This window comes from Leptopilina boulardi, unplaced genomic scaffold, assembly GCF_019393585.1.
Source record: "Leptopilina boulardi isolate dan_hultmark-lab unplaced genomic scaffold, ZJU_Lbou_2.1 LbouV2_214, whole genome shotgun sequence".
NCBI lineage: Eukaryota > Metazoa > Arthropoda > Insecta > Hymenoptera > Figitidae > Leptopilina > Leptopilina boulardi.
In genome coordinates, this window is record NW_026137768.1 from 5899408 (window position 1) to 5923454 (window position 24047).

At 29.2% G+C, this 24047-nt stretch overlaps 1 protein-coding gene across 1 annotated transcript in view; it reads right to left on the minus strand.

The window, feature by feature from the left end:
* Positions 1–24047, minus strand: part of LOC127279095 (B-cell lymphoma/leukemia 11A) — a 158087-nt gene that overhangs the window by 56720 nt on the left and 77320 nt on the right. The window contains exon 4 of the mRNA XM_051301233.1: positions 5741–5801. Coding sequence (XP_051157190.1) covers positions 5741–5789 — 49 coding nt within the window. The 5' untranslated portion in view covers positions 5790–5801. The remainder of the gene's footprint in view (positions 1–5740; positions 5802–24047) is intronic.

The window sequence follows — 24047 nt, forward strand, 5'->3', positions numbered from 1 at the left end:
TTTGGCTTAATCAAAATCTTTCTTCGTTCGAAAAATTTATTAAAATAAACCAAATGTTTATTTAAATTAAATAAATATATTTAATTGAATTGAACAAATTTTGTTTGGAATAACCAAAAAATTGTATTAATACAAAAAACGATAGATTTGGTTAAAAAAAAAACACTTTTCTCTGACTGAGTGTACACGGAAAAAAATCTTCACCTGGAACAGCGATATCACTGGAACAACGAAATGTTTCCCTAAAACAGTGAAAATTTTTTCTATTCCAAAGAAACATATCGCTGTTCCAACAATTTATACTAGAAATGTAAATTTTTTTCAATTTTAATATAAAATATTATTATATACCTATTTAATATATATTTATTATAAATTTATTTATATTATATTATATATTATATTATATATTTATTATATATTTATTATAGGGTAAGGGGTACAGTGACCGACACCCTGGGCATACTTTCAACTTTAAATGACATTTTATCGTAATTTATTAAAGATTTAGTTATAAAATAAATTTTAAATAAAAGATTTGGGTTAAAATTTATAGTACACAAGTTTAAAATTAAAAAACACCTTGATAAGAGTTTATAATATTAATTTAAAAATGTATGGTATGAAAACAGTGAACGACACCCTTTAATAAAATTAAAAATATTTAAATTTCTATTTAAGTAACATGATATTTATTAGTATTATCATAAATTTTATTATTCAGACTTAATGTACAAAAAAAGTTGCTTTTAAAATATCCCAAGTAGAAATGTGCCACTGGCATAGTACTGACCCAACACTGCCAGTCAGTATAATAGTACTGACTGCCGTACTGGGCCAGTAGTGGACCAACCCTGGCTGGTAACGCTGTCCAGTACTGATTTTATCCCGCTCACCAGTACTAACGTAGTACTAGAATAATACTGGCATAATACTGGCAAAGTACTCATCCGGACTTAAAATCTCACTTTTTTACAAAATGCTAAAACACGCTTTCCAATGCAAATTTCATCTTTATTAGCTTATTACTCCCATTTTTACCACGAACAGGTAATGTGAAGCCAATAATAGTTAATGTTATTTAGAATATATAAAATATTATTAACAATAAATAATTAAAATAATAATTATCATTTATATTAATTAAATTATTTTATTTTTAATAAATTATTTTACAAAAAATAATTTGTGTTGTAAATTTTTTTATTTTTTTAAATTCATAATATTTAATTTTTTTTACTTTGCACTTATACTTAATTTAATAATTATTTAATAATTGATATTACACATGAACAAATATTGTACTTATAACACTTAAAACTAAGAACGAAAAATCTCGCACGCATGGGGGATCGAACCCTAAACCCTTAGAACGCAAGTCAGATACGCATACCGCACAGCCGCGCTGGCTTGAAGTGCTGACTTGAAGTAGTTCACCTAATACAAAAGTTTTGATTTCAAAGTTTGTATTATCTATTGATCACGAAAATAAAATGAATTTATTCTTAAATTTTTTAAACTCACAAAATTTTTTCAATTTTTACAAAGATTTAATGAAATAAAACTGGATATCAATTTCAGTTAAATATTTTTAATAAATTATTTTTACCGTAAATAATATTAAAACCGACAAAAATGATTGATGAATTACATAATTAAAAATAAGTTAATAAAAGACGACTGTAAAATATGAATGGTAAAAAATTTTTTAAATTTAATATTTAATTATTAATAATATTTAAAAATTACAGTGAAAAAATTACATTTGCTTTATTTTTAAAACTATTAGAAAAAAATTCTCAACTTATTGTTATTGTATGCATGATAAATAACTTAATGCACATATTTCAATGAGTACTAAAATAACTAAAAAAACATAAATATATTTTATATAAGTATATAATAATACATTACAATTACATCCAAAATTTTGAGGGAAAGTATTCGATAGAAATTAATATACATTTTTTTAAATAAAATATCATCGTTTTCTACCTATTGGAATAATTTAAAGACTTTTTCATTTAATGTTTTTTATCACCGACATAGTACTGGTTCGGTGTGAATGACAGTGTACTGCCAGTACTGGTTTTAATATTTTTTTACCTCCGACATAGTACTGATTCGGTGTATTAGTCAGTACACTGCCAGTACTGAAAGTCAATACCGACAGCCAGTATTGGATCAGTACCATGCCGGTGTTTAATTACGGCGAGCTACGGATATTTCTACTTGGGATAATTATTTAACAATTTTTTCATATTTATAAAATTTGTAATCAATAAAGCAAATTTTTTGAGGTTAGTTTTCTAGAAAGTATTAAATATTGAGGAAAATATAAACATATAAAATTTTGTATAAACTGTATAAGTTTTTAAATATTGTATATTAATTAATTTACTAGTGATATTTAATTAAATATTATTATTTTTATAGTTATTATCGTTTTTAATAGCAGGTGTCGTTCACTGTCTGGGTGTCGGTCACTGTACCTTTTACCCTATATTTAATATATATTTAATATAAAAATTTTTTTAAATATGTTTTTTTGATACGGATGCAATAATATAATATTTATAAGGATGTCCCATTATCTAGTTATATTATTCAAAGATCGCAATAACGCTCCTTTCTATTATAACACAAAGATCAAATGGACATTTCATGGATGCTCCTACGCAAAATAATTGCAAACCAATAAACTTTCGCGGTTGACTGTGACTGTATATAAAATATAACAAAGAGTCTTTCGTGCAGACGAGTTCGCCAGTTGCAATCTCCTGTCTGAAATTGCAACCTATGGACACGCTGAGGTGACGAGATAACGAGACAAAAATCTGAACGTGTCCTAAATCTGCGGTAGCAAAAATAAGAAGAAGAAAAAAAGACATGTCCCTCTCTTTCTCTCTCTCTCCTTCTATATTTTATCAGAAAATTAAATCTTCCAATGGGCAACCTCGTTTCTTTATTATATATTCTTTTTTTTCCATTTTTTTATCTATATGGACGTTGTACGTAATAATTTTTTTCTCTCTCGTTTATTTATTTGAAGGCGAGTCTTTTTTTTCAACGTGGACTGTACGGCCCGCATGCCACACACAAATATTATACACACACACACATATTTAAATATATATGTATATAAAATACAGAGTGACGTAGATGCGGTGAGTATATTCCAGAATGCAGCATATTCTTTTTTTTTCTATATAAATGATCGTTTCTTTTGCTCTCAGAATGAGATAGAAAAATTATAACAATAGAACATGTGTCAAAACAATTGGTACACAGGTGTAACATTGTTTGGCAGTCAAATTGACAATCATTGCGCTTTATGTATATATTTTTCAATTGGAGCTTAAATTATTGGTTCTCAGAGATAATAAAGGGGAGGGGTTAGGAGAAAAAAAAATGTAGGTTGACGTTTCTTTCAAAAGATATAGAGACATGAATTTCGATGTATGTGTAGAGAAGGTGCGAGTATATATGTTTGTGTATATAAAGAGTTGAAGTGTCATGATCGTAGGCGACGTTTCACACTTTAGAATATGGTATATAGAATATATAAACTGAATTTAGAAGTATAAAAAATACTTATTTGAGATATAGTCAAACCTCTAATCAATTGAGAATTTTTTAAAGAAAGCACACGCCTGCTTCCTTTGAATTTTTTAAGGCTACTTATTTTTTACATATAGGAAAAAAATTACCTTTCATCCTTCTATAAGGAAAAAAAAAAAAATACCAAATTTTATAAAACTATTTCAAATTTTACGAAATTATTTTCAAATCGTGGAAAATATGCTACAAAGCTAGGGACCTTATGGTAAAAAAAATTTTTAGGTTATGTTTGTAATTTTTGAAGTGAAAATACAGAAAAAGAATCAACTCTTAATGCAAAAGATTTGTTTTTTATTAAAAGTTGATTCTTTTTTGTATTCTCACTTCAAAAATCACAAACATAACCTAAAATTTTTTTTATATAAGGTCCCTTTTGTATTACTATTTTTGATTATACCTAATTAATTAGAAGCTTTTTATCCAGGGAAAATTCTCACTAAACGTAACCTAAAATTATTTTACCATAAAGTCTCTTTTCTCTTGAAAATTTTGGAATCTGCCAATGGCCGACAAGCAATCCACACAAAAATTTCGGCGCGAATTTTAAAATTAACTAATCATAAATTATCAAGATAATTGTGATTGGTCAATTTTAAAATTCGCGCCGTATTTTCTTTTTGTAGGTTATGTTTTTTCGGACATTTGCAATTTCGGACAAATAAAAATTTGGCGTTTTAAGAATACTATATCAAATATCAATTGGTGCAAACTAAAAATTCAGATAAATAACGATTCAGTGAATTAGAAATTTTGGTATTTAAAAATTTGAATCATAAATAATATTTTTATGAAATAATTTTTCTCGTTTTTTGAGAACCGAAAAATTTACCTATTATTTTATTGATCAGAAGCGTGATCGAGTGAGAAGAAAAGAGCACACAGGTCAAATTATTTAAATTACAGAGAAAAAGTTAAGATATATTGTGGGAGTGAAAGGGGGATGAAGTAAAAGGGAACACACGAAGGAATTTCAAAGTCCTCTCTTTGCACGATGGTAAAAAGAATATATATATATATAAACGATGAGTGTTGGATGCTGTGTATGAGCATATATAAATATGTTGTTGTCTCACCTTATGGGTCTCTTTCCTATATATACATAAAGTGGGGGCGGTGGGGGTTACGAAGACAGAGTGAGAAAAGGAAAGAGAGGAAGAGGGAGAGAGGGGGGAGACAAAAATGACAATCATCGTCATTTTAATAATATGCAAAGGTATATAGTCTCCTTCCTTGGCGTGCCGGGCAAGTGTGGCCACAATAGCGTTATATAATGACACAAAGACACGCTGGGGTCGGGCCTCGTACCTTTCGCTTCGACAAAAGGCGCGGCATAGGGTCATCCTATCGGACCGGAACATGTTTTGTCCAACTTGGACACAAAATGTCACCGATAAATACCTTTTCCTTCACTCAACCGTAAGTCAAAATACAAGTCGTCATATTGTATATATAAATATATGTATATATATTCAGTGCACTCTCAATATCCTGTGGCACGCGTAAAATTTCTTTTCATTTTTTTTACACGACAAATTTAGGGATTTATTTCTTTTTAATTTTTATATTTATTTACTGACCCCTCTCTCGCCTCAATTTAAACTATAAAAATTATTACAATAAAAATTTTCATGTCTTTCAATTTTTAATGCAAATTTATACACTGGAAACTTGCTAAGTGAGACGGTGTCTCATTAAACGAGGTTCCAGTGTATGTTACATTTCTCTTCACTTTTTTTATGCTCAAAAAATTTAGGGATTTATTTCTCTTTAATTTATATATATTTACTGCCCCCTCCCTCTCCTTCCCTCCCCTAAATTTAAACCCTAATAATTATTGTAATAAAAATTTTAATATCTTCCGATTTTTATGTAAATTCGTATACTGAATCTTGCAGTAGAGATAAGATCTCTCACCAAATTTCACTCGAATCCATTGATTTGTCTTCGAGTTATAAGAAATCCAAAATAAAAAAATTAAATTCAAAATATTTTTGAGTTTACACATTTATGTATAACTTTCGATGTATGGATTGTGGAAAATTGGGAATTTTTTGTAAATTCATTGTCTCTAAACAACAATATTCTGAGGAGGTTTAAAGAAAAAAAAAGAATTTTATACCTTTTTGCGCCAATACACTGGAAACTTGCCAACTGAGACGGTGTCTCATTAAACGAGGTTTCTGTGAACAGAAAAAAAATTCATATTAAATACACAAAATTAAAAATTATTATTATTATTATTATTATTATTAAAAATAATATATACTTAAAATTAGTTTCACACCTAATTGTGTGAAAATACAATAATTTTTTTCAGTTTTCAAAACACTTGTCGATAAATTAGAAGCATTGTCAATGAGAAGAATAAGTAAATCTTTTTCACACGAAATATATATGACATGATACGATAAATTGTCTATATGGTATTATCGAGAGTCCTCTTTAAGATGGGTATTTTTTTTTCTAAAGACATGAAATCAAGGGATCTGTGAAACGTCTTGAAGAATACAATAACGCAGTAAATTAGAAACGTTGCAAAGCGAAGAAAATCTCGATGCCCCCGCATATATATACTATATAGATATATATATATAAGTGAGGATCGCGTGTGCTTCGGTGGTATAATGACGATCGATCGTGAAAGATCATTCCTCTGAGTCAAGAGAGTAAATCGTTAATGTGAATAGTGAGTAACGGTGGTAAGCGCCTTTAGAGGTGGGCCCTGGCGCTAATAATAATACTAATTACCATTAAGTACAAGATTAATTTCAAGCGCGTAAATCCCCTTTTATAGCTATAACATTCGTTGAACAACTCCTCTCTATTTATTGTTGGCTTTATTTGACCCATAGGTACTTTGTATGTATTCTAAAACAGTCCATATTTTAACTTCTAACAGCATCCTTCTTTTTCCCATTTATTTTCTTTTGTTTGTTTATGTATTTTATTTATTTTTTATTTATTTTTGTTTGTTAATAGTACAGTATAGTTAATAATTATAGAAAATAGTATAATAAATAGTATAGTATAGTAAATAGTGGGGAGGGGGTAAATAGTAAATAGTATAGTAAATACTATAGTGAATAGTAGGGGGTAAAATAGTAAAGGGTAAATAGTAAGTATAGTATAGTTAATATAGTACAGTATAGTAAATAGTATAATAAATAGTATAGGGTAAATAGTATAGTAAATAGTGGGGGGTAAATAGTAATATAATACATTTATTATAGAATACTAAATAGTATAATAAATAGTATAGTATAGTAAATAGTGGGGAGGGGGTAAATAGTAAATAGTATAGTAAATAGTATAATAAATAGTATGGGAAATAGTGGGGGAGGTAAGAAGTATAGTAAATTTAGTATAGTATAGTAAATAGTATAATAAATAGTATAGTAAATGGGGGGTTAAAATAGTATAGGGTAAATAGTAAATAGTATAGTAAATAGTGGGGGGTAAATAGTAATATAATAAATTTATTATAGAATACTAAATAGTATAATAAATAGTATAGTACAGTAAATAGTGGGGGGGGGGTAAAATATTAAAGGGTAAATAGTAAGTAAAGTATAGTTAATATAGTACAGTATAGTAAATAGTATAATAAATAGTTTGCGAAATATTGGGGGAGGTAAGTAGTATAGTAAATTTAGTATAGTATAGTAAAGAGTATAGTAATTGGGGGGGTAAAATAGTATAGGGTAAATAGTAAATAGTATAGTAAATAGTGGGGGGGTAAATAGTATAATATAATAAATTTATTATAGAATACTAAATAGTATAATAAATAGGGGGAGGGGTAAATAGTATAGGGTAAATAGTATAATAAATAGTATAGTAAATAGTGGGGGGGGGTAAAATAGTAAAGGGTAAATAGTATAATAAATAGTATAGTATTGAATAGTAAATAGTATAATAAATAGTATAGTAAATAGTAAAGTAAATAGTAAAGTAAATAGTATAGTAAATATAGTACAGTAAATAGTAAATAATATACTAAATAATTATTGGAAATAATTTTTGAGAGTAGAAAATAGTTTTTAAATTAAGATTTTCTTATCGTACAAAAAATGTACGCACATTTTTTCTAAAAAAATAACTTTTATATTTTTGTTAATTATTTTTTTTCACATCGTAAAATGAAAAATAAAATCTTCGAGACAATGGACGTATGACAGGGAGCAATTTGTAAACTCTTGAATTGAAAAAAAAACCTGACATTTGTTGTGCCCACAAATTTAAAATGAGAATAATAGAAAGAAATGGACCTTCACAATGTAGGCGCGCTATTTGAAAGTGTATTTCCGACTTTAGGGTCCAGTATAATATACAAATCTCTCCCTCCTGAAAGGTCACGTTTTGACGATTTTCTCTCTCTCTCTCTCTCTCTCTCTTGAGCAGTGAAAAGCTCATTTCGAAACCTATATCTTCAAATGACAATGGTGACCTGGAGAAACGTGCATAGGTGAATCCGCATAAATTTGCATCTTTCAACACACAGTCGGGTAAACTCGAGACGCGCGATTTAAAACCAATAAAAAGAAGAAAATTGAAAAGAGAGTTAAGTGAAACTACTACCACTACTACTATATTGAAAATGTCACACAAGGTGACATGTAACTCAAAACAAAAAAAAAAAATCTCGGTCATATATAATATACATTTTGGTCCTTGTATGATTGCTGTGTTATGAACCTGCTTAAAAATTCAGACAACACTTTTCCCGTCACGAGAGGATATTTAAATGTATGTATTCATACGGCTTGTATAGCCTTTGACGAGAGGTGTGGTCAAAATTATTCAAACTGACCCAGACTCTTTTTTTTTTCTTTTCTTTCTTTTCGGTCTGGGACACTTTCTAGCGTCGCACCCACGTATGCGCGTTTTTTTTTTTTTTTTTTTTTTTTTGGTCCCCTCATTCAAATCAAATTTTAACCTCCTAGACTCGAGGCCCGAACACATATTGACGAGGTCGAATATTTAAACAGTAGAATTCATGTTTAGCGCAATTGTCATTCGAAGAGTCACGTCATATTTTATAAAAGAATATTTTTACTCAATTTTCGGTATAGAGATATATTACCAAACATATCAGTGAAAGGGAAGAGGTTTTTTTTTTCTAACAAATTTTCGCGCACAAGTTTCTCTTTTTTTTATATATTTAAAACGAATGTGAATTAAATTTTTCTTACATTTCAATCATGATTTAAATCAAAGAGTCTTGAATATTAATGTTTTTCAATCATTTTTGTCATATTTGGAAATCACATTAATTAATAAAAAAAAAGGTAATTAAATTATGAACTTAAGTAAAGGAAATATCACTGTAATATTATTGAGAAGAATTGATTTTTTTAATTTTAGAGCTTACAATAAAATTCGTTATAAAATGTGCATTTTCGATTATCGTATATGTGTTCTAATTTTGAATTATTATTGAATACTTAATTTAATATACTGTATATAAGAAATGACTCGATTCTTTATAAATCATTTTGGTTTATGTAAATAATAAAATAATGATATATAGTAATATTTTAAATAATGCCTGTCATCTTATTTTAAACATCTTTTTTCTTGAAAATTAATTAATAAACATTTATAAATGTTTAATTATTTTTTTTTATTTGACACTTTATTTTCTGTTACAGAAATATACTTTATTTCTATACTGTTACATAAATATACTGATAATTAATTTGAATTTATTATTAAAAGGACACATCCGTCGAGACTTTTGATAAATTAATATGTATTAGTCTGGATTTATTTTAAGTTTAAGAAAAACAAGTTGATGTTTTTCAAATTATTTTTCAAATTGTTGGAAAAGACACTTTTCTGCACATAAAGCGGCAGTCATTGAAAAACAGTGCAGAAAAGTAAAATTTTTTGCACGGGTTGCAAAAAATTTATTAAAAGTACATTGTATAGAAAAGTACACATTTCTGCACAGGTTGCGAAAAATTTATTAAAAGGACAGGGTAGAAAAGTACATTTTTCTCCACTTGTTGCGAAAAATTTATTAAAAGGACAGTGTGGAAAATTACACTTTTTTGCACAGTATGTGGCAAAGCTATAAAAATAATGTAGAAAGGTACATTTTTCAGCGGTGTCTTAAAATAAAAAATAAATTTTGCAGTAAGAGAATCGAGACACAAATTATTAATACAACAAATTTTTTATCTCAAAAGAACAATAATTTCAACGAGAGGATTTATATTAGAGAAAAGTGAAGAGTGAATAAGATCGCGGGCCACCCATATACTAAAATTTTGGTCACATATCATAGAATGGTCAGAGGAGAGCAGGACACCAAGCCGTGGTCTCTATGCTTCGGCATGTTCTCGAACCGTTCAGCTATGTATATATGACATATGGGTAGCACAAAAACCGCCAATACTGATCGATTGGCCACGCTAACCACCCTAGAATTCGTCTATACGTTCAAGTCTATTCGCTTTTTTTCAAAAAAAAAAAAAAAAAAAAAAACCATCTATATATAATGAAACACCGGTCGACAGAATAAACAGATTACAAAATACCAAATTGACCCTATAACCAACAATCAAACTTAATAACCGAATGAGCTTCCATGACACGAGGAAAAATGTTTTTTCACCTTTTCTCTTCCGGTTTGTATATATATATAATAAACGATGCGGGAAATATTGGGCAAGTTTTATTTATTATATTTAGTTATATAAATTTCAAATTAAACATTTCGTATGTATGATAAAAATGTTAATGTAGCGAGAATAAATAAACATCCGCTGAAATTTTAAAACTTTTTTTTTGCTTTATGTATATACGATATGTATGATGATAATTGATGTCATGGCAGTGCACAGATTCAATTCTCTATATATCTTTAAAAAGTAAAAAAAAAAACTGAAACTGTGCCGCGCGTACTATGCAAAAAAGTATAGTTTTTTACACTGTTTTATAAGTTTTCTGCAGGCTATGCCGAAAAATGAACTTTTCTGCACTATTTTTCATAATTTTGTAATACTGTGCAGAAAACTGTACTTTTCTGCACTGGTTTTCATAATTTTGAAATACTGTGATATAAAAGTGTACTTTTCTGCACTGTTTTATAACTTTGCTAGATACTGTGCAATAAAGTATACTTTTCTGCACTACTTCTAAACTTTGCTGCATACTATGCTGAAAAGTGTACATTTCTTTCTCACACACTCTGTAGAAATGTGTTCTTTTCTGCACTATTTTTTATAACTTTGTAATACTGTGCAGAAAACTGTACTTTTCTGCACTATTTTTTAATTAGTTTTAGCTATACTGTGCCGAAAAGTGTACTTTTCTGCACTGTTTTATAACTTTGCTAGATACTGTGCAATAAAGTATACTTTTCTGCACTACTTCTAAACTTTGCTGCATACTGTGCTGAAAACTGTACATTTCTTTCCCACACACTCTGCAGAAAAGTGTGCTTTTCTGCACTATTTTTTAAAACTTTTTAATACTGTGCAGGAAACTGTACTTTTCTGCACTGCTTTTTACAACTTTGCTACATATTATGGAAAAGAGTATACTTTTCTGCACTACTTCTAAACTTTGCTGCATACTATGCTGAAAAATGTACATTTCTTTCCCACACACTCTACAGAAAAGTGTGCTTTTCTGCACTAATTTTTATAACTTTGTAATATTGTGCAGGAAACTGTACTTTTCTACACTGTTTTTTACAACTTTGCTACATATTATGGAAAAGAGTATACTTTTCTACACTATTTTTTTAATTCGTTTTAGCTATACTGTGCCGAAAAGTGTATTTTTCTGCACTGTTTTATAATTTTACTAGATATTGTGCAATAAAGTATACTTTTTTTCATTGCTTCAAAACTTTGCAGTATACTATGAGGAAAAGTATATTTTTCAGCACTGTTCTTTTTGTATTACTATAAATAGAGTGCAGAAAAGTATGTTTTTCTACACTTTTGTTTTAATATAACTTTGTCGCATACTGTACAGAAAAATGTACATTTTTCCACTGTTTTTTAATGACAATATTTTTAATATTAAAGTTTTTTGGTAAAAATATTATTTAACAATTAAAATTGTTAATAATTTTTAAAATTCGGAGTGTTAATGTATTTTTTTTCTTTTCGTAATGAAGACTTTTGCAACAAAATTGCGGTTTTGCATAAACTAAAATGCATAATAATAGTTGTATATGAGATGACGTATATCGAGGATTCTCCGGCACTCTCTCCAATCCCCACCTTTTTTTTCTCTCTCTCTCTCTCTCTCTCTCTCTTTTGTAAATCGTCAATGTCTCCCCTCTTTTTCTTTTATATATATATATGTTAAGATATATACACATAGGTCTAATAATGTTCCCGAAGCGGTTAGTTTAGACTCTATGGCAAGTCGTTCGCACGATTCTCACGTCGGCCACCTTCTGCACGACCTCTCGCTTATACATATACCTGTGTATAGAGTGAAGGTGGTGGGTATATAGTAGTAGGTGGACGACGGTCACTCATCGACTTTCCGTGCCGGGAGCCGAAAGTTCATCTCGGTTACGGTTAATCGAGATGGTTGCAGTGCCCCATCAATGTATGGGTGGCCTAAACACACATTAAACCTAAATACTATTCAGGGACGCATTATTAAAACTCACGTATCAAAATTTATGTAAATAAAATAAATCTATATATTTTTGCAAAAATTCTTATATTATATTTTATATATTATTAAATTAATATTATTATACAAATTAATATAATGTTAAATATATTAAATGAAATAATTTTTATTCCGTGAAATTTTTGCGGTCGCTGATTATGAATTTGTCATTAGATTTGGAAAATACAAAATGGCGGATCCAAGATGGCGGTAAATTTCGAGAAAAATTGGAGAAATTAAAAAAATGTTTACGAATTCTCTTAAAAATTGTTACTCAGGGGTTTTTGGGGTCGCTGATTATGCATATGCCATTAGATTTTGAAAATACAAAATGGCGGATCCAATATGGCGGCAAATTTTGAGAAAATTCGGAGAAATTTGAAAGAAAAAGTTTTAAATTCTCTTGAAATTTGCTACTAGGGGGGGTTTGTAGCATATCGCTGATTATCAACCTGATATCAAATTTTGAAAATACAAAATGGCGAATCCAAGATGGCCGACCTTTATTTTAATTCGTTAAAAATACTTGAAACTTGGTACTCGGGGGTTTTTGGGGTCGCTGATTACGAATCTGACATCAGATTTCTAAAATACGAGATGCTGGATCATCATATAGATTTTTTAATTAGTTTTGTCACTTCTTAAAAATAATAATAGAAAAGGACTTGGATTTGTAGTGGAAGCAGTTAATGAAGACGAAATATAGAATAAGGAATATAATATGAAGTTTATATATATATATATATGTGTATGTATATGTATCTATGTGTATATGTGTGTTATTTGATGCTTGAAACGGCCCTGGTGAAAAGGATCCGCGAACACGGTTCAAATGGCTTTAATCCGACGTATGGCGAGTTTAAAAGACAGCGACACAACACACGAGTCGTGATCACGGTTTTGCTCCCGATATATAGGGCAAACCATAGTCTCTCACGGTTTCTGCACTATTCATCTGCATGCTCTCTGCCACACTGTGCCAATAGATATATTAGAGGCACCCACTGAGCTCTTTTTGCCCAAGCGCACATTTGCTCTCCCTGCATATATATGTATATATAAGATTCGCTTTCGATTGGATTTATTAGAACAATTATGTCGTCGGCCTCGTTCAACCAGGTAATTTAGATTACGGAAAACGAGGAATATATTATAGTGGGAGTAAGAATCTGTAACATATTAAACGATTCATCTCGTTAACAATATATTTAAAACACCATCGCACCATTCGAAAACATATTAATATGTCTTTTCATTTTTTTTTTAAACAAAATATACTTTTACTTTTCATTTACTTTACGAAATCGATTCAACATGAATTTCGTATATATTAAATTCATTTTTTCCTTTTTTTTTGGTTGCTGCACAAAAAATTTTTTTTTTCAGTGATTATCATCAATTTTCTTTGAAGAGGCAAATTTTTTTTGGTATTATTAACAAATGTCAGAAACACTGGTCAGAGAACTCTTGTAATATTACTATTGTACAAATGTGCATCTTATAACTTTTACTTCAACCTTTCACTTTTGAACTTTTCTTCTTTCTGCGAGTTCTAAGTATTCATTGTCTTTGACTTCTCTTATATACCTTTTCCGGATTCAAGTATAGAAAGAGAGAAAAGATCAATGCTCCAAACTCTGATCTTAACCTTATTTGGAAAAGTCTCATCACCGACCTTATATATACTTTGTATTTCTTTATGTTTTATAAAATTTGTTTCCAATGTTATTTTTCTTTTCAACAGTGATTCCAAAATAAAAATTTATTAAAGAAATAACAATATTGTAATTACGTTTATTATTATTTTATTTTTTTGGGGGGAAAAATCGGAACCATTTTTGTCGTTATATATAAAAGTCGTCGTATGTGTGTGTGCGCGTTTCATTGCGCTCTTTTCGTGACGAATGAAACATCCGTATTGAGATATTGATCTCGATTATGCGCTCTTCCGTGTTTACAAAGGAGCATCGAGATCTAAATTTTTTTTTTCTTACTTTTTTTTCTGTTTGCAATTGAATCCGATTTTGCAATCTTCCCCTGATTCGTTAAAATATAATACCAAAAAAAAAAAAAAAACTATTGACAATTTTATTTCCACAGCTGCTAGAAAATTATTATACTGAATAAAAATCCGATTTTATTTTTTTTTATCCTTCTATATCATTGAGAAATATAATGAGATTTAAATTATTTTCTAAATAGCGTTTTTTAAACAAAAAAATTTATCAGCCGCAAATATGGAGTTAATTTCCAAGTATATCAAATTAATACCCAAAATCTGTTTTGTGGAGACTATGTACAACTGCGCGGTTTGTAAATAACACATGAGATCCTGTAGAAAACACAAGAAATTTTTTTTCCTCGTATAAATAAAAAGAAAATCTTTTTGGATATTAAAAAAATATATAGAAAGATATAAATAATAAAATAAATAAATATAGAAAATAGAAATGTACCGGTTAAAAAAAAATTGAGAAAAAAAATAATTTCTATCCGCAGGCACTCTGTTGTCAGCTTCTGACCAGTGGTTACAGAAATCTCCTCTTTGTCGTTGAGAAAAATCGGCAAAACCGCTAAGAGTGCAATCTGAATACCGCTTCGCCTGCGTCACGATTCGACAAGGCGATGTTGCACGTTGCAGGTCAATTTGACCATCTTATTATGCAAAAGAATTCACAGCAAATTTATATTTTAACTTCGCGTAACTTGGCGGCCGCAATTTTCATTAAACATTGTGATTTCGTGTAATGTGCTTTTGCCATAGATTTTTTTTGTCTTCATCATTGTCGCTTTGCCGCGCGCGCACTACTCATTGCTTCCTACTTCTATTATATATATTTTTGCTATATACCATAGTTAAGACGTTTCTCTTGGCGTTTCATGGACCCCACTGGGATTTGTATATGCACAAAGAGAGTTTTGCTTTAACGTCTAATGTTAATAATATACCACTTTTTTGTATATATATACAAATAATAAATGTAAACAATGATTTTTCATCATTTTTTTTTCTCATTATTTTTCTGCTTATTAAAAGCAATTTTATTAAGAAAAAAATTTTTGAGCTCGTATAGTATTTTTTAATTGTTATATAATGGTTCTTTTTAACTTCTTTACAAAAATAAGAAAATTAAATCATAGAAATGGTTACCATATAGTAATTTTTAACATAATTACGGTAACTACAGTAACCGTTACCATATTAACGGTTACTATAGTAATTATAGTAACGGAACAACGGTTATTATAACAACTGGTACCATAACAACTTTTACCATAGTATGGTTAACACAATAACGGTTATAATATCAACTGCTACCATAAAAATGGTTCACATAACATCGGTTAACATTGTGTCAATTAACATAACAACGGTACCATAGAAACCATTATTATGGTAATGGTACCATTGCAAAGATTAACGTAACACCATATTTACCATAACAACAGTTACAATAGTAACGGTTAACACACTAGTGGTTAACGTAGTTAATAATTAACATAATAACAGTTACTATAGTAAAGGTTAACATAACATAACGGTAACTATAGTAACTGTTACTGTAGTAACGGTAACATAGTAAAAGTTAATATAAAATCGGTAACCATAATAGTTATTATAGTAAGGTTAACATATTACCACAGTAATAATTCATATAAAAACCGTTACATAGTAACTGTTACCATAAAATCGTAACCGCAGTAACCGTTACTATTGTAACGGTGACGTACTTATGGTTAACATAAAACATCGGTTACTATAACAATGGTACCATAGTAACGGTTAACATACATAGTAACCATTACCATAACGCCGATATTTTAGTAACCGTTAGTACAGTAACGGTACCACACGGAGAAAAAGGAATGGTTGGGCTAACCATAGGTATTGATAAATACGTCCCATCGTCCCATCGTCCCATACGTCCCAATATTATATGGTTACCACAACTATATCTTTAGTTGATACAACCATAGTATGGTTGGCGCAACCAAAGGTCAGGTTGACACATCAAATTTGCAATTTTTCGTCATTTTGATGTGACAACCTAACCTTTGGTTAGGCCAACCATACTATGGTTGTATCAACTAAAGATATGGTTGTGGTAACCATATAATATTGATGGGACGTATTTATCAATACCTATGGTTGGCCCAACCATTCCTTTTCTTTCCGTGCACAGTAAAAATTAACATAACACTGGTTATAATATCAAATGTTACCATAAAATCCGTGGACATAAAATCGGATATGATTTTATCAATTAATATAACAATGGTACCATGATTATATGATAACATGTAGCCGTTACTATGATAACGGTACCATAGAAAAGGTTAACATAACATCATTTACCATAATAAAAGTTACCAGATTAACGGATTAACACAGTAATGGTTAACGTAGTTAAAAATTAATATAATAACAGTTAACATATAGTAACTGTTACTATAATAACGGTAACATAGTAAAGGTTAATATAAAATCGGTAACCATATTAACGGTTACCATAGTAGCTGTTACTATATAGTAACGGTAACATAGTAGATGTTAATATAAAATCGGTAACTATATTAACAGTTACCACAGTAACGGTTAACACAACAACGGTTACTATAGTAACCGTTACCATTATAACCTTACCAAAACAACGGTTTTTTATAATAACGTTTACCACAGTAACAGTTCACGTAACTACGGTTACCATAATATCCGTTACCACACCGAAAAAAATCTTTATCTGGAACAGCGATATGTTTCTCTAGAATAACGAAAACTTTCTCTGTTTTAATGAAATATATCGCTGTTCCAGGTATAAAATTTTTTTTTCCTGACACAGTAACCGTTACCGTAACAACGTAAAAGTTAACGTAAGATTCAGTTACCATAGTAACGGTTACAAATACAATTTATAATTACACCTCTTATAAAAATTAAAAAAAATTTTTTTTTTTTAGGTTATGATAGACCATGTACATGTAATCAGTGTTTAAATTGACTGAGAATTTTATAAAAATAAATTCTCTTTTGGCTTGAAGTAAGCCAATTTATGAACAATGAGAATAGTATAAGTAAAGAAGAGTCTAATGGGATATGTATATATGGAATCGCGAGTTAGAGGCGCGAGGCCATGCATAGGCCGAGCGTCTACTGCCCGATCTAAGCGCAAAGTGAAAGTTAGATGTGTGGGCACGGGATGCGCACGAATTCATTTTTTCGGCCTCACTTGACTTTTTTTTTCAGCCGCCCGCTGCAGTTCTCATGTACGCCTAGCCTATATGGCCGGCATGGCATAGCATCAGGCAATTCTATACATATAAACATTTTATACATATATAAATGTACACATATGTAAAAGCACGTGATTTACACTATTGCAAGTCAATGGTACTTTCGTAGTGCCCTTAGAAAATCTCTACTGGTCGTTATATTGCTGCATGTATCAAACGAAGAGTTTGCCTTCCAGTGTGTGTGCCTCGTGCACTGACTTATTGACTTTGTTGCCACTGACATGTCTCGTTGTCGTACATCGGCCGATGCCAATTGATAAGGGATTCACATGCCTTCGAGATCTTTTCCACGAATACATATATATATATATATAGTATTTGGATTCAATCCCGGAACGATGATGCACAAAATCGCGAACGCTGACCTTTTCACATCAAACAAATGTTACTGCTATTCGAGAATTGACGTTATTTAGATTTTAACGTTTCACTTTCTAACCCTGCGCGCGTCTAAATTTGACTCGACATCAAATGAAATTACAACTGACAAGTACTTAATATTCCCCTTTTTTTTAATATGCTCTACTCTCTAAATCTGTTAAAATTTGAATTGGTGACTCATTTTTTGTTTTTGAATTAGTAAAATTTTACTAATTAATAGTAAAAACGATAATAATAGTACAACAACACAGAAAATTAAAAGGCATTAAAATAAGCTGCAACACTTATTATTTTGATCCAATTTTGCTTATTTTAATCCATTTTGGTATTAAAATAAGCAAAATTGGATTAAAATAATAAGCGTTGCAGCTTATTTTAATACCTTATAATTTTCTGTGAAAATTTTTACTATCAAATTAGTAAAATTTAACTAAGAAGCAAAAAATAACCAACTAATTCAAATTAGTTAAAATTTTTACTAATTCAGATTTAGAGAGTGAAAAAAAATTAGTTAAAAATAACTAATTGTTAGTCAAATTATTTTTTCTTTTATCAATTGCAGTAAGGAATAACCAATTATTACACTAAAAAAAATTTTTTTGAATCGATAACTATTATCGCAAATAAATATTTATTTCTATTAAATAATTATTATTTGAATCAATTAAGTTATTTTTGTTTCAAATACGGTTTATTTAATTCACATAAAATATAAGATTCAAGTAAATATTTACTTGCACTGAGAGAAAAGATTGGTTGGGGTTACTATTTTTAGTTAGAAAAACTATACTCCTACTAATTTATTAGTTGTGGTTACTATTTTTATTGGTTGGCTTAACTATTTTATTAGTTGGTTTAACTAAATAGTTTGTTGGAATAACTATTTAATTAGTTACTTTACTAACGAAGTGGTTAGAGTTACTAACTAAATGATAACTGTTACTAATATAAATTAGCAAAAATACTTTTACTAACCAAATGGTAATCGCAACCAATCGTTTCTCTCAGAGTAATAATAGTTAAGTAATAGTTTAATTGAATCAAATAATTCATTTCAATGTAGTAAAAACAATAACTAGAAAAATAATTAATTTGAAATAGAAAAATAACAAAATAAAATAGTTAAATTTAATTAATTCAATTCGCTACCAGAAATTTTGGTTATTTTTACACCCAAATAGCACGTAATATTACCCTAGTATCACAGTAATATTATGTGAAAGTTTGGTAATGTTACACTAATATTACAGTAATCTTAAAATGTTCGGTTGAAGGTAATATTACGTGTAATATTAAGGAAATATTACGCGGTAATATTGATGTAATATTAACGTAATATTTATGTAATATTAACGTAATATTTATGTAATTTTTCATGCTGCACTGAGAGACTTTTTATTTAATGAAAAAAAGTTAACGAGGCGGGAATCGAACTCGAAACCTAACGCACATCAGTCGAGAATCTTAACCAACAGACCAGTTCTACACTTAAAGTATGGTTAGGCATTTGACAAAATATGAATAACTATATAAATAGCATTTAATTGACGAAATTTCTTTAACTTAAACAAATGTTTTATATTTTTTGAATTTAGAAAGAAACAACTACAAAAATAATTCTCAATTATGAATCTCCATATGCAAAAAAATTGACAATTCATATGTAGCGGTAAATTTCGAAATATAACTAAACCGTATACATACATATATATATAAAGAAAACTTTCTTCTTTGTATATATAGCATATATGCGGCGCGACAATGACGAGCATACAACGAAGGATCATTGGAACAAAATGACAAGCGTGCAAGATGATATTGCAGGAAATTATGCGTATACATGTATATAGAAAATCATGAAACGATTAGAATGAGTTTGCAGGCATGTAAAATTTATTTATTATTGTCTAGATACTTCTGATTCAATTTGTAATACACTATTGCATACAATATAATAATAATAATAACAATTATTATTGTCAACGTCTAAAATCAATCAATTATTATTGATTAGTATATTTCTTAATAAAAATTGAACGTGTCATTTTGCCTGTCTCTATATATTTACTTTAATGAATTTTAACTTTACTAACGATTATTTTCAAAACGTGACGATGAAATTAAATTGTTTTACTCATGATGTGTGCTATAAAGGTATATATACACACTGCGCTTTAATGTGGACTTTCAAATTAAATGTTAAATCGCTACTGCATTGACTGTGGATTAAGGATCATATATACGGGACCAAAAATGCTTCTTCCTTACACACACACACTCTTTACTTGTAAATCAACTATATAGAAAGTAACGCTGAAAGTGCTATAAATTATGAGAAAGAGTTTGCTAATTAAGCAGACATGTTTTTTTTTTTAATAAAAAGCTTAAGTACACTTCTAAATTGTTTTAAATTTGACAAATCATGAAAGCAGCTGTATATAAGATGTCAAATGCAATAAATCATTTGGTTTATTCAAATTTCAAATTTAGTTGAATCAACCAAACGTTTGTTTAACTTAGCATTGCGTTTCTTTGGTTGATTCAACCAAAATTTGGTTGCAAACAAATTTTTCTTTTTTCCAAAATGTTTACGTTCATTAAAAGAAAAACCTTGAAAAACCATTTTGAATGAATCCTGATAAAATTGTTGATCTCTATTTTTATAAGGGGAAAAAGTTATATAATGATGACCTTAAAATAGAAAGCGTTGTGTTTTAATATAATATATATGGGGATTGTCGATGGAGACTTTATTTTGCTAGGGTTGACGAAAACAATGTTCAGGGGTGTGAGACAATCGATCGTCCATGGGAAACAATGCTTCGACGACAAGGTAACAAATGATCACCGCCTTATCGGTAAAAGGATGAGTTCTAACATCGTTATACTATATGTCGGGTGCACTATTGCGATTGCGTCAAAATTTCTTTTTCAATATACTATATATAAATATCGATATCTCGATTAAAAAAAAAATAATTATCCAACAAAAAATTTCCTACTTGCATTTTTTGTAAAAAAAAAAAAGTTTTTTTGTTTCTTTTATACACTGAGAAAAAAAATTTAGTGTTTGCAACAAAATTGTTTGTTTAGGCAATTTTGATTCTTGTAGCCAAATTTTGGTTGGCTGAAACAAAGTCGTAGAGTTATCTCAACGAAACATTTGGTTAGGCCATCAAAATTATTTGGTTGAACATTTTTAAATTCCAACCAAAATTTAATGGTTTCGACAACAAAATAATTTGGTTAACACAACAAAATAGTTTGGTCTAAAAAACCAAATGATCGTTTGTTGTACTAACAAAAATTTGGTTTCGACAACCAAATAATTTGATTTGCTCTCAGCTCACAGCTTAAGAGAACAGTTAGTTTAAATCTTTCACAAGGATGGGTATAGTCCAGTGGTTAGAGCTCCCGACCTTCAGTTTTAAAACAGATGTTCGATCCCAGGCGGAGATGAGATTTTTCAAAGTTCTCTAATATTTCAATTGGATAAAAATAAATGCAATGTTAAATTGATAATAAATAAATAATGGAATAAATAAAAAAAAGAAAAAGAAAAGAGATAAGGTAGAATAAAATTTTTAATTTTACAAAAAAAAACTGTTTGATCAACCAAACATTTTTGTTGACCTAACAAAAATAAATTGGTTGAGCTAACCAAACATTTTTGTTATGCCACCAAAAAACACTCAACCAAATTTTTTGGTTGACTCAAACAAATAGTTTGGTTGCTTAAATACCAACAAAATTTTTTAGTTGGCCCAACCAAATTTTGGTTGCTCTGACTAAACATTTTTCTCAGTGTACACTCAAGTATTCACTGAAAACAAATTGAAAAAATCGGTTACTATCGGTCAAATAAAATTTATTTGACCGATAGTAACCGATTTACAGTCAAAATAGAGTTAATTATTTGGACCAATAATTTCTGTATTTGAAACAAATACCATCTCAAATAATAATTGTTTGTTACAATAATAATTCGATTATAATTAATTGATAAAAATTATTTGAAGCAAATAAATTTTTTCCCAGTTATTTCTTTGGAGAAAGAAGAAGAAGAAAAAGAAGAAGAAGGTTTACGACATATATACCATATTGGAGCAGGGCAAAAAAATAAAAAATAAATTACAGGGACAGGATTTCTTAAATTGGTGACTTGCACGTCCGCATACGTAGTATGGTAGTACATTCTATGGTGAATAGTCGTGTGCCAACACGAGAATCGAGTCGAAACCAATCAGCGGGCGTAATGGAGATCGATAACCATAAGGTGATCTTCTCGAAGCAAAACGTGAGCAGTGATATATACTTATACATATATACATCAAATAAATACACATGTGTATATATATACATGTATTGTATATATTTATATATATGAATATGTATATATAAGTGAATAACACACACACACAAATATTGAAATGGATGTATTCTCTATATTCAATCGACCATTGCGACCGCATTTATTATGCAGCAATACAACTTCCTAGATAAATGATATCTAATGCAGTGCATTTTCCTATTGAAAGAGAATTTCGTCGATTCTATTATATACGAGAGAGAAAGAAAAAGAGATGAAATTCAATTCAAAAATTCTGACTAACTAATCTTGTATTGAAGATTTATTGCTACACGCTTTGAATTACTACTGTCACAGATTATTTCTTTATATATATACAAAGTTTTTACCCGAATTGTAGAGAATTTAAAGTTATCTGATTTTCACACAGAAATATAATGTTTCATATTGCGAAATAATGGTAAAACTTTATTTGAACTTTGATGCTTTTCAACATTTTTTTTTCAATGTAGATTCACAGTAAGTTAAATGTAGATTTAAAAATACCCAAAAAAGGTTGAAGTATTAAAGAAGTGTCAAAATAGGTTCGAGGTAGGGTTAAGATAGACAGAAGGTTCAAAGTAGGTTCAAGATAGGGTAAAAGTAGGTTCAGAAATTGTGAAAGGAGTTTCTTAGTATAGAATTAATGTATAGGCTAAAGTATCAAAGAAAGGTCAAAATAGGAGTAAAATTATTTTTTAAAGTAGGTTCAAGAATTTTCAACTTAAATCCAAAGTAGTATCAAAGTAGGTAAATTTCAATAATGATAATAATTAATAAATTATATTAATTTTAAAAAAAATTATAAATGTAAAAATTAGTTTGCCAATAAAAACCTTTTCCTTTAAAAAAAAAAAATTAAAATTCTATAGACTTTGGTCAAAATTATATATTTTGTTAAGAGGTTTTGTTTCAATTCGTCATTTCCATCAGTATATTTCTAAGTAAGAGAGTTTTATCGCTAAGCAAACAGAAAAAAAGTCCAACCATTCTATATACTTGTAGAGGTAAAAGATGAAATGCTGCACTGTCCATTGCCCCACCTGTATATACCCTTATCTGGACAAACAAGGCGTATCCGTTATGATACATAGAAACCACGGTCAAAGGAGAGTTGAAGTCGATGAGTGTTTCCTTCTTTTTTTTGGGGGGGGGGACACCTCGTAAATATAGTGACCGGAACCCTCCTTAAAAACTTCCTCTCTCTTTTTTTTTTCCTTTTTTTATTCAATGTGATGAAATCTCTACTCCCAGAGATTCGAATAATGGGCCTTACTATTATATATCTATGTGTTACTTAGTTTGGAGTGTCAACGAATTTGTCATTGGGGGGGGGCGTTACCGAAAAAATTCACAATCGTCCTCATTGATCAAATTCTATTTGATACATATGACCAATAAATCGTATATTCATCGTTTTAATAAAATTGTTTTCTAATTTTTTTTTGAATTTTATATTAGAGAATTAAAATCATTTTTAATCTTTAATTTTTTTTAAATTTATTTTTATTCTATATAAGATTAGATATTTTTTTTTAACTCTACATTCGATCGACTTGACATGTTGAACCTAAATTAGACCTACTTTGACTCTACATTGAACCTACTTGCCACTATATTAGAGCTAATCTGACCCTACATTGGATCTACTTGACACTACATTGAACCTTCATTAGACCTATTTTGACCCTACATTGAAACTACTTGCCAGTACATTAAACCTACTCTGACCCTACATTGGATCTACTTGACACTACTT